This window comes from Sarcophilus harrisii, chromosome 5 (genome assembly GCF_902635505.1).
Source record: "Sarcophilus harrisii chromosome 5, mSarHar1.11, whole genome shotgun sequence".
NCBI classification, from domain to species: domain Eukaryota; kingdom Metazoa; phylum Chordata; class Mammalia; order Dasyuromorphia; family Dasyuridae; genus Sarcophilus; species Sarcophilus harrisii.
This window is the reverse complement of record NC_045430.1, coordinates 25,457,064-25,469,080: the sequence shown is the minus strand read 5'-3', so window position 1 is coordinate 25,469,080 and position 12,017 is coordinate 25,457,064. Positions and strand designations below refer to the sequence as shown.

The window sequence follows — 12,017 nt, the reverse complement described above, 5'->3', positions numbered from 1 at the left end:
AAGTTAAATGAGTTACAGGAAGAAACAGACTAAAACTATACTAGTGAGAAACATCAATCTCCCCCTCTCAGAACTAAATAAATATATAATCACAAAATATACAAGACAAACATTAAGGAGGTAAACAGAATTTTAGAAAACTTAGACACGAAAGACTTCTGGAGAAAACTGAATGGAAAGGAATATATATTTTTTCAGTGGTGTATGGCACCTACACAAAACTGATAATGTAGTAGGGCATAAAAATCTCATGATCAAATGCAGAAAGACAAATATTAAATGCTTATTTTTCAAATCATGACGCAATGAAAATTTAATAAAGAGTCATGCCTAGAGAGACTTACATGAAATGATGCCAAGTGAAGTGAGTAGGACCAAAAAAATCTGTACACAGCAACAAGAAGATTATGTGATGATCAACTGTAATGGACTTCACTCTATTCAACAATGAGGTGATTCAGGCCAATTCCAATAGACTTGTGATAGAGAGCCATCTGCATCCAGAAAGAGGACTGTGGGAACTGAATGTGGATCACAACATAGCATTTCCACCTTTATTTGTTGTTTGATTGCTTGTTTTTTTTTTTTCCTTTTTGATCTGATTTTTCTTGTGCATGATAAATGTTGAAATATGTTTAGAAGAATTACACATGTTTAAGCTATATCAGATTACATGTTGTCTAAGGGAGGGGGATGGAGTGGAGGGAGAAAAATCTGAAACACAAAGTTTTGAGAGGGTGAATGTTGAAAACTATCTTTGCATGTATTTTGAAGATAAGAAGTTATAATATTTTAAATAATAATAAAGGGCCATGGAAAGATAGACTAAAAACTAAGTAGAAACAAAATAACCTAATCCTAAAGAATGAGTGGATCAAACAATAAATCATAGAAACAATCAATAAATTTCGTCAAAGAGAACAATAAATAATGTAACAACATGGGGAAATTTTCTAAAAGCTTACATGAATAAAACAAGGAGGAGATCAATGAATTGGGCATACAATTTAAAAAAGCTAGAAAAAGAGTAAATTAAAAATACCCAATTAAAAATCAAATTAGAACTTCTCTAAGATTACGAATTACAGAATCAGCTGTTTTGTTTGTCTGTTTTCTTGAATAACAGTCCTCAATGATGATATTTGTGCTAGACACAAAAGTATAGCACTGGTGTAAATACAGAAAGTCTAAAATGATTATTGTTTTTTGTTTTTTTGAGGCTGGGTTTCCTTGTCTTTTATGTAATTCATATCAGGAAGAAATGTGCCAATATAAAGTTTGTGTAATACTAAACTAAAGCTTTACTCCAGATGAATTTAAAATTCATTTCAAACTGTGAAAATCAAATTACATGAGAAGATTAAATTCTAACAGTGACCTCTCCCAACCTTGGCTCAACTTTTCTCACAATAAAGACTGTACTTTTATTGAGTCTAGGTCTAAAGCTCAAAAATGCTCTGACAGACTACAAATTCCAAGAGTAATCACTAAATTATTAACCATTTGACCAAACGGTCAGAGCACCTGCAACTTGCAGGACATGTGAACTATATCTGATGAAAGCACACATCACGATATCTGACCTTTGGCATCTCAGACAGGAAGTGCAATCTGGAGTTAAGGATACTGGACTTGGCATTAGGGAGCTCATGTTTGAACATGAATTTGGCTATTTACCCTTGTGTGATTTTAGACAATCTGAAGTTCCTCCTCTATAAACACAGACATTAATATATAGGGATTTCTGAATTCCCTTCCCAGTTCTGGGGTCCTAGTCTATGCTACTTAGCAAAACCTCACTGTTCTTTTACCTTTTTGTTCCCCCAGAAAATGAGTTTCAACCGGCATACCATTCACTTAAAAGCACCCAACTCTATCATATTCACATTTTGAATGTTTTAGTTGATGTTCAGGTAGCCCCAGGTAGCAAGGCCTGCCTCTGGGACCCTTTCCCGTGGACGATCACAACATCCAGCCAGTCATGCTCATCACAGTCAAAGGGATATGTTCCACATAAAGTTTTAATCAAAATCAACTTTATAAATTCAGAACGTATAAACACCCAACTAATTGGGCATCAAAGAAACAATTGTGCAAAATTATCTTCTGTGTGTGAAAACAAAACTCTTCCAACACGTTTGGGTTCAGGAGGGAAGGAAGCACACATGGAGGATTCATTAAAACATGTCCTGTCAAGCACTGACTGCCGAATTTAACAAGATACATTCAGTCATTTACTTTGACCAATCAAGTTTTATAGGAATGTACAAGTTGATTTTGAAATCATTTGGCAGCATCCGCTAAGATTTCATTAGTTTGTACAACTTTGTGCTTTTTTATTTATACATTTGTACCATCTTTGTGTTGAAAGTGATCGCTCAGTTACACAGCTCACCCATCACAAATGGTTTCCTTCACATTTTCATGTGACTTCACAAGGTCAGCAGGGGAAATGATTTTCCAAGGTTTATAAACAGTAATATTTTACAATGTATCGATCTGATTGGTCTTTTCTTTTTCTTTTTTTACATTAACCAGTTCTAGATTTAAATACATTATTTTATGAACAGTGAAAAAGAAAGCTCCTTCTCCTTATTATACATCAACACTAAAATATTTGAATTTTTGTAAATAACATCACTGTTAACAAATAGTACAGGGAAATAAATTCAGCAATCCATGTTAACAGAATACATATTCAAGTTGTTCTTTTTTAAAAATATTTCCTACAATATTAAAACTAGGAGATGATTTTTTTTTATCATTAAGTATGCAAGTATTTTACAATATGTACTGAATTCCCTGGATCACATCAGTGTAAAAGGGAGCTAAGCAATAGCAAACAAAAAAACCAATTTCAATGTTCATACCTAATCCTTTGTAAAAAAAAAATGGTTTGGAAACAATCATCCCATTACACCTTCTCTGCACTTTTCCTGAAAAAGCCAGAGCCCTCCACAAATCAGGAAGGCCCCACCTTGCAGCTGTATTCCCTGTGATTTCAGGGCAATCAACCAAGGGTTCTCCCTCATAGGCTCCCTCTCTTTCTCCCCTGCTAGCTGGCTCTCTCCCCTCCTCATTCCCCTTCTCCCTGACTCACTGGCTCCCTTATTTGCTTCTTCCCTTCATCCCTCCCTCCTTCCCTTGATCCCTCCCTTGCTGGCTTGCTCACTACTCGCTCATTCCTGGGGCTCGGCGACCTTCTTTTTGAGATGATGGAGCAGGGTGTCTTTTTCCATGAGAGCCTCAGCGAGAGCCATTTTAGCTTTAGCCAGTTCCTGCTTGAGACATTCATTTTCTTCCATGAGCTGAAATAAGGAATTTGGGAAATATGAGCACACATCCTTATCATCATGACATCATGAAGCACTCCCCAAATTTCAACATGCTGAGCAATCAGGAATCCATACCAATGTTAGCACCCAGTTACTTACTGAAGGTAAATTCTAAAACAGAACCCCATTTGCTTAGGTGTCCCATTACCTTTTTGCTGCTAGGGTCTAGAGCACGCTCAGGCACTTCGGGCCATGTCTGAGTTGCCTGAGAAACAGCCTGCCGTTTTTTCATTTCATGGTCTCCAATGTTGTGATGTACTGGGTCTTTCACCATATTTCTGGCAGTCAGTATTCCAGAATCTAATTAAGAAAAAAAAATCCTGTAAATGCTGAGTGAATTCCCAGCTGCTGGAAAAGTCTAAGACTCAGCCTGTCTATCAGACTGCTTCCCAGCTGCTCAACTGAGAGGGCACCTTTTAGGCTGACAGGGCTAGGACACATAGGATGCCCTTTCACATATGCCTGATTTCATTTCACTGTTTCTTTCATCATATTTGTCAGGTAGGAATGAGGTGCTTTAAAACACACACACACATACACACATACATGCGCACACTCACACACACACCACCACCACCACCACCACCACCACCACCAGCAAATCTGTTCAGTGTGTATGGCAGGGAAGGGAAAAGGGATGTGAGAGAAGAGATAGGTTTTTTTATTTCATTTTTTGCAAGCATTTATCACATCTATGATATACCAAGCACTGGGCATTGGGCACACAAAAACAAATAGAAAGCTGCCCCTGATTTCAAGAAGTTTACATTAGATCAGAGAAGATAACATGTACTCATAAACAATATGGAAGCTAAACAGAGAGCAGACAGGAGGTGACCACAGGAATAGCTGGGGAGATCAAGAAGGTCTCACACAGAAGGCAGGACCTGAGCTCAAAGTCCAGAAGGAAACTTGGAACTGGAATAGGCGGGAATGAGGGAGGGCATTCCAGGCATCGGGAGGAGATAAGACAAAGGCAAAGAAAAAGGAGAGGGAGCTTCCTCTCGGAAAAACAAGGGGGCTGGTCTGGTCAGGCCACAGACTACAGAAAGGGTGGAACTGAGTAAGAAGGTTCAAAAGGCAGGTTAGAACCAAGCTGTGAAAGGCTTTCAAAACCAGAGGTTTCTATAAAGTCACTGCATTCCAGAGATGTAAAGGGGATTACCAGGATTTATTGCCTGAGAGATGTCACGGGTCAGATGTGTGACCTTATTTTAGGAGATACATTTTGACATCTTTATAGAAGATGGACTAGAGAGCAGAGTGGACACTTGAGGCAGGGAGACCAACTAGAAGTTACTGTGGCACTAAGTATAAACAAAAAGAGATAAGGGCTTATTGATGGAATGGATGGAGAAGAGGACAGAGGTGAGGGATAGTGGAGAAGCTGAAATAACCAACAGCTGCAACGGACAAGTGAGAGGGAACAGGCCAAGGAAACACCAACGTAAGAAACCTGGGAATCCGAAGCAAGTTTAGGAGGACAGGTTTGGGAAGAAAGACAATAACCATTGAATGTGAGGAGACACCAAGCTCTAAATGTCCAAGAGGCAGACAGTGGCACAGGAGAAGCTCAGAGAAAGAACGGGTCTGGACACACAGCTCTAGATCTTCTGCACAGAGATGACAATCAGTGACAGCTAATCCACTGGAACACAGAGCAGAAAAGCCACATGTGCATGTCCTCCTATCAGTCCTTCCTATAGGATCTAGCAGAACCACAGTTCACTGGCTGCCTATCAAGGCTCTCACTTTCAAGTACTAAGAATTATATAATTATAATTAATAATTATAAATGATCAAAAAACGAGGTAATTCTCAGCACCCACTACCTCCTTTTTCTTTGCTTAGCAGCTGCTACCATCATTGCAGAAAGTGCTTGGGGGTCAGATTGTATTTTTTCACTGTTCCTTGTGTCACTGTGACCACAGAATCCTTCACCGGGTGGTCAGGAGATTATGCTCAGGCTAGCCCTGATCAGCTGAAATGAAGCCAAACCTTTCAAGATAAGCAGAACCTGCCAGAACCTTTGGGGGCCAGGGTCACCTTTGCCTGCTCAGCTGCCATCAGTTTAAAAGGTGTCAGAGTCCCTGTGGCCTTCTCACATGGAATGCGCCTTGGCTAGGCTAGCCCTCCTCCCACTGAGAAGTTTTCTCCGGAGACCACCATTTTGGGAAGGGAACAGGATGACCAGTCTTAATTTCCCAACCAGCTGTGCTTCTGACTTCAGGACTCCAGTATCATGCTGCCATCACCTTTATCACTGCCATCCCCAACCCCACACACATTCACACCTTCTAGTTCCCTTTTGTGGGTGGTCTTCTCTCATTAAATTGGAAACCCCTGGAGAAGGCTTATGTTTGTAAGCCCAGTGCTCAGCATATCATATGGCACATAGTAAGGGCATAAAACATGCTTACCCTTTGCCTTGCATCCCCCATAACATAATGAGGCACTAGACAAAAAGGCCACCAAACAGATTATAACTTGTACCCCTGAAAGGAGCTCCTACCCTGACAAATTCATCAATATATAAAGCTGAAAATGTATTCTGCGTTTGATTTATTGATGTTTGTGGTGTATTTTGGGTTTTCAGTAATGAATTTCAGAAAGTCCAGAGACTCAGCAACTAATGAAAATAATTTTGCTCTGAGCACTGTTAATAAGTGCTCAACAGTAGCAGTCTTCAGAACTGCCATGCTGGTTTAAATCAATGAACCACTGAGTCAGATGCCGTCAAGGAACAATTTGTTCTTATAAAAAATATGGGCTGCTTTACCCACATTCACTTGATGACTTTATTTTCAAGAATCCACTGCAGAGAAATACTGCGATAACCTGTGTAAACCCAAGTGTGCACATCTTGATGTCTGTACACACTAAATATGATCCTCTTCCCAGTACTGACAGTAAAGAATCTTATAATATGATGATTCGTGTTTAAACATAATTCCTTCTAAAGAACACAATATATGTTCATGTCTATTAACAGATTTATTCTTCCAGCATCCAGGTAAAGCTGAAAAAGGCAAGAGTTGCCAGCTTCATTATTATAAAGACAGAAGCTAAAAACTTTGCCCAAGATACAGAGTAATGGGAGAGGTAAAATGAAAAGCCAAATCTTGGGGACTCTTACCTTTTCCTTATCTAGAAGATGGCACTGTTCTTTCCTTTAGAATTCTACTGCCTAAGGACCTAAAAATACATGATGTGGCTAAAAAACTATACAACTAAAATAGTTTGCCACATATAAAGATGTGGGGAAATAGTATTTAGCCTTTAAAATGTGAAATCCTTAATAACATCCTACTTCCACTTTAAAGGGTAGCTAAATGGCACAGTGGATGGAGTATAAGGACTGGAGTCCAAAAAAACCTTAGTTCAAATCAACCACAGACACTTATTAGCTGTGTGACCCTGGGCAAGTCACTTAACCCTGTTTGCTCCAGCTTTCTCATCTGTAAAAAGAGATGGTGAAGGAAATGGCAAAGTATTAAGTATCTCAGCCAAGAAAACCCCAAATGGGGTCATGAAGAATAGGTCAAAACTGCAAAACAGCAGAAACCCAACTCCACTTTAAAAGATGTAAGAAAATGAGATAGATTATGGGAGAAATGATGTGGATACGACAGAAATGGAGAATCATCCTCCCTTAGTGTGGGAAGAGTTGTTATCTACCTAGGAGTACAAAGAGTCAACCAACATTAAAGATAAATGAAGTCTGCATTTCCATATGGAAATGCCATATTCCCTATGGGTCTTCATGCAAATCTACACAGTGCAGGAGAGATTTATTTTTGCCTTGAGCTACATTCAGATGCACTTACCAACTAGTTAAGCAGTCTTTCACCTACTGCACTGTGGAAAGCAGATAAGAAATATAAGGGAAAACTACTGAAGAAAAAATCCCATCATTACACTTTTCTAAATAATCTCTCCTGGCCACTTTCAAGTCTTTTAACTCTGTATACCCAGCTACCTTATGACAATGTACAAAAACATCTCCACCTTTTGGGAATTTGCTAAGTCTTTTTGTTTATTTGGTTCTTTAGTTGTTTTATAAGATATTTTGTTTTTCCTAAAATCCTATCATTTCAATCAACCAGATACTAATTATTTATTGAATACTTTCTACAAGTTATCACAACAAACAGTAGCACTGTATAATAGGCAGGTTCCTGTCTATAATTAAGCATCTTGCCAAGTACCAAGGAGAGACTACACAGACACAAATACAACATCAATTAGCAAAACAAAAATATATAAAGAAGTTTTGTAGAAGGAAAAGCTCACTATGGACAAAAATGGCCTACAAAGGCTTCATTAAGAATGGTACTTGGACTTGAAGAGAATGTTGACAGAAAAACACAAGATGTAGGGAGATGAGCAAACAGATCAGCCTAAAAGAAATGAATAGGTAATAGGAATGAAGAATCATGGGAAAGTAATACTGGAATGTTTAGAATGAATGCTTCCTACGCTTGCTATATGTAGTACATCTGTAGGTTACAGATATCATAGGTAGATAAACTAGATCGACAGACTGGACTAGAAATTCATATAGATAGAGATCTCTAGAGACTTATCAACATTTGTTATGTTTAACACAGACACAGAGATGGAAGGAAAGGAAAAGAAAAAAGGAAGGAAGGAGGGAGGATAGAAGAGAGAGAGAGGGAGGAAGGGAAGAAAGGAGGAAAGAGAAGGAAGGGAGGAAGGAAGGAAGACTGAGAGATTAATAAGGAGATGGGATGCCACTTTAGTAAACATGTATTAAGGTCCTACTTCCCCAGGCACTGTCAGGCTCCAGCCACACAGAGACAAAAGCAACGACATCTTGTTCTCAAAGAGCTTCTCCTGAGATCAATGACCTTCACACAGGAAAATAATGGGAAAGCAGTTTCAGGGCAGCAAGACTGCTAGCAATCTGGGGTGGGAGGTTAAGTACAGGCCTCAAGTAGGAGATGGTTCTCAATCTCAAATGAACTGGACTTTCTGATAGGCAGAGGTGACGGGGGAAAGCATGCTAGGCCTGGAGTACGGAGAGCCTGTGAGAAAGCACTGATATGGGTGAAGGAATGTCACATACAGGGAAATGCAGGAAGGTCAGTGTGGTTGGAAAGTTAACCAGGAAAAAGAGGGTGAAGCCAGTCTAGAAGTAAATGGGATCCAACAGGGCTTACAGAGTCATGGAATGATATGGTCAGACTGAAGCATTAGGAAAATTGATCTGGCACCCGTGTAGATGGATGAGTTTGAGGAGAGAGTCTGGAGGTTTTTATCATAAACAGTCCATGAAAAAAGATGATCAGGGACTGAACAAAGGCTGAAGATGAATTAGTGGAGAAAGGGAAATATATGGGAAGTGACAGGATTTGGCAAATGACATGTAGGCATAGAGTCTGAGATGACTTTGAGGTTGTGAATCTAGATGAGAACAGAAAAGTCAGTGCTCTTGGAAAGAACTGGGAAAATGTGAAGAAAGATGGGTGTAGGGTAAAGATAATGAATTGATGTTGGACATGTATCTGAGATGCATAAAGGACATTCAGAACTAGAGTTCAGAAGAGAGATGAAGGATGGAATCTGTAGAGAGAAAATCATTGACCTGAAATGAGTTGATGGAACCAAAAGAGAGGTTAAAAGCAAAAGAGGGGGCAGGTCAGAGATCTTGAGCAAAAAAAAAGAAAGAACATGAATGGCAATTCAGCAAACATACTTAAGAAGAAAAAGTGAGATAAGAGAAAAAGAACTAGAAAAGAGGCACATCATAGAAACTCAGGAAGGACAGAGTATCAGAGAAGCTCAGAGGTCAGCAGTGTCAAATGCTGGAGAGAGGTCAACAAAGAAAAGATGGTTGAAGAAAATGTCCAATTGATTTAGCAATTAAAAGATCATTGGTAATCTCGAAAAGAAGTTTCAATTGAGACATGGGATTGAAAAGCAGAGGTACATTGTTAGAATGTTCCCCATAACCACCTTTTAACACACAAAAGCACACATGCTTGCATGTGCACACAGATGCACAGAACAGCGCTTGATACATATGAATGAAAACAAAATGATATCCCCTGCCCACAACTCTCTACTCACCTGTGTTTTCCCACCTACCTCTGATATGAAAAGAGCCATCATCCTGTCTCTCAACCACCAGGTGATCAATATGGAGCACCACGGGAGCTTGGCTAGGGGCCACCGACTCACTGTGAGGGCTGTCATCCTACACATAGGAAAAGGAAAAGTTGTCCTGCTGCTACCAGCTTAGTGAAGGGTAAAATAAGGCTCTTTTAATAAACATTTCCAACAAATGAGGAAATTTTGTTTAGGAAGTTAAAAATTCTATTCACCCAAGTACTTCATTAGAAAAAAATAAACAAAAAAAATTGAAATCAAAATCAGAAAAATGGACATTTCTCCAAGGATTGCTATAACTTTGGAGAAGGATCTAGACCAGGGATTCCTGTGATGGAGTGATCAGTGCTGCCCTGTGCCACAGCCAAGGAGCTCAGTACCTCAGGCTACCAGGCAGCACAAAGCATTTCAAAGTTGAGGGGCTTGCCTTGGGTCATATGGCCTGCACAGGGCAGAGGTAAGGAGATTTGAACCCAGGAACTCCTGACTTGGAGCTGCACATACTTGCAAATTTATCTTTGTATTGGAAACTTGTATCTTCATTGGCATAACTGTTCCAACAGTCTCATCTTCCAGAAAATGTTGAATATTCATAAGAGAAGAGATTAAAAACTCAGTGCTAAAATTTTCTATGTGGCACTGCAGAAATCCATTTTTTGCAGCCAGCAAGGAATGTACGCCAGCACTAGGGCCACTTTCAAACCTCAGTGTGATCTCAGGGGAGGACTTGGCAGGCACAGTCATAACTTTCCGATCTGAACCTAATCAGAGGAAACACAGGTGAAGGTCTTATATCCTTTCAGCTTACCAAAAAAAAAAAAAAAAGTCCAATTCTCTTTCATGAAAGAATAATTGCTATGCTTACTCTAATTAGTTACAGGTACAAGAAATTTTATTTCACATTTCCCTCTCTCCCTCCCTTCCTTCCTTCCGCACCTTCACCCTCCCTATTCCCCACAATAAACTAAGGGCTATTCTTTGATACCATTCTCAATAGAAGTATGTATTACTCTAGAAGAATAGGAGAAATTAAGGTGTTTCCATTTATATCCTAAAATCTGATAGTCAAACTCAGGGATGAGCAGAGAAGAGGAAAAATAAAGGGCAATTTAGGAAGCAGTTGAGAATGAGTTCATATTGACACTACTTAAATTTCTAAGATAGTAAATAAATAATATTGAAAAAAAGAAATTTTAGAATTTTTTTGAGGGGGAGGCGTTCTTTTTAAGATCTTAAGATTTTGAGGGAAAGGAAAAGAATAAAATAGAATATAAAAGAAAACACTAGAGAATGTGAAAAAGCTAGAGAATAACTACATGTAGTTTCCTGAATCAAGGATATAGGAAAATGTTATTTCTAAAAACATAAGATCAATTCATATCAAACATAATGTTTCATCATAATTTAATTCAGCTTGCAAGTACCTAAGGAAGCATAGACTTTGAAGTTCAAAGGCAGAAATATTTTTAGCAACCAAAATAATCCTCATTTTCTGACAGAGAAAAAACATTTCCATCATTCAAAGTTTTTTTTTTTTCTCCTTTAAGTTAGGTATAATGAAGCCTGGCTACAATTCATCCCCAAATATTTATACTGATTATCTCTCACATGCCTATACCATCACTGTCACTGGGTTATAAAGTGCTTCTGCTCATGCTACTAACTAAATTCTTTCAATGAGGACCCTTGTGACCCACATTTCACCAGACTTTATAATAAAACTGTTCTGACGGACTGAGGCACACTGGTTCTTCAAAACCTCTACCTGTCAACGAGGCCCATCTAGTTTTTTGAAGACTGGCAAACTACTTTACTGAAAATTATATTTTTACTCTCCAAGAATCACCTGAGAATGCAGACTTGTTCACTGTTGTAACTCAGTAAGCATTCACCACAGAATTTATACATAAGACATCCAGGAATAATTTTTTCTTTAAATAATTTATAGCAAAAGAAAAATTTTGATGGTCTTGCATAGGAAAGATGTACACATCTGGATATGACTGCAACGGGGGCTCCAGTAGGAGAGAAAAGATTCCCAAATCCCTGCATTCCCCCTTTTTTCAGTTTACTACTACAGCCCATTTTTAAAGTATCACTTAACTTGGCTCTCAGTGATTTCCCCTCTTTCAATTAATCCTGACAGCTTAAACTTGGCTTCCCTAACTCTATGGGGTTTTGAGCGAAAGCCCTCTCATCTGTACTGCCTAGGCAAAAGGAAAGCTGGCAGCCTCAATGCTGGCCATCTTTGGGATGCTGTCTTACAGACAAATAGTACATTTACCTGAAATTCCCAGGATGAGTGGTGACAACATATTTATTTGATATCATGCAGGGCTGAATTTAGTTCAACATGTAATGTACCAGATATAGCATTCTGTATATATAGTAAAGAAAAAGATTGCAACTCAGTGCATTTTTAAAAGATAATGGAAAATAATGAACACTGTCATTTTCAATCACTAGATTTCCAACCTAATAAGCACTTTCTCCAAATGAGCCAAAGAAAGCACTAAATGAGATCTCAGCTTATATTAGCTCTAGAAAGGG

The 12,017-nt window shown here is 38.8% G+C and overlaps 1 protein-coding gene across 3 annotated transcripts in view; it reads right to left on the bottom strand.

Annotated features, from left to right (window-relative positions):
- Window positions 1-1,881: 1,881 nt before the first annotated feature.
- UHRF1BP1L (UHRF1 binding protein 1 like) overlaps window positions 1,882-12,017 on the bottom strand; it is a 77,514-nt gene continuing 67,378 nt past the window's right edge. For 2 of the 3 annotated variants that reach the window (XM_031938875.1, XM_031938876.1), the window contains 4 exons: window positions 9,972-10,228; window positions 9,447-9,555; window positions 3,484-3,635; window positions 1,882-3,308 (listed from right to left, as the gene is read on the bottom strand). In XM_031938875.1, the coding sequence (XP_031794735.1) occupies window positions 3,180-3,308; window positions 3,484-3,635; window positions 9,447-9,555; window positions 9,972-10,228 (647 nt within the window). In that variant the 3' untranslated portion in view covers window positions 1,882-3,179. Of the gene's footprint in view, window positions 3,309-3,483; window positions 3,636-9,446; window positions 9,556-9,971; window positions 10,229-10,782; window positions 11,845-12,017 lie in introns of those variants that run through there. The other variant, XM_031938877.1, reaches the window with a different exon arrangement.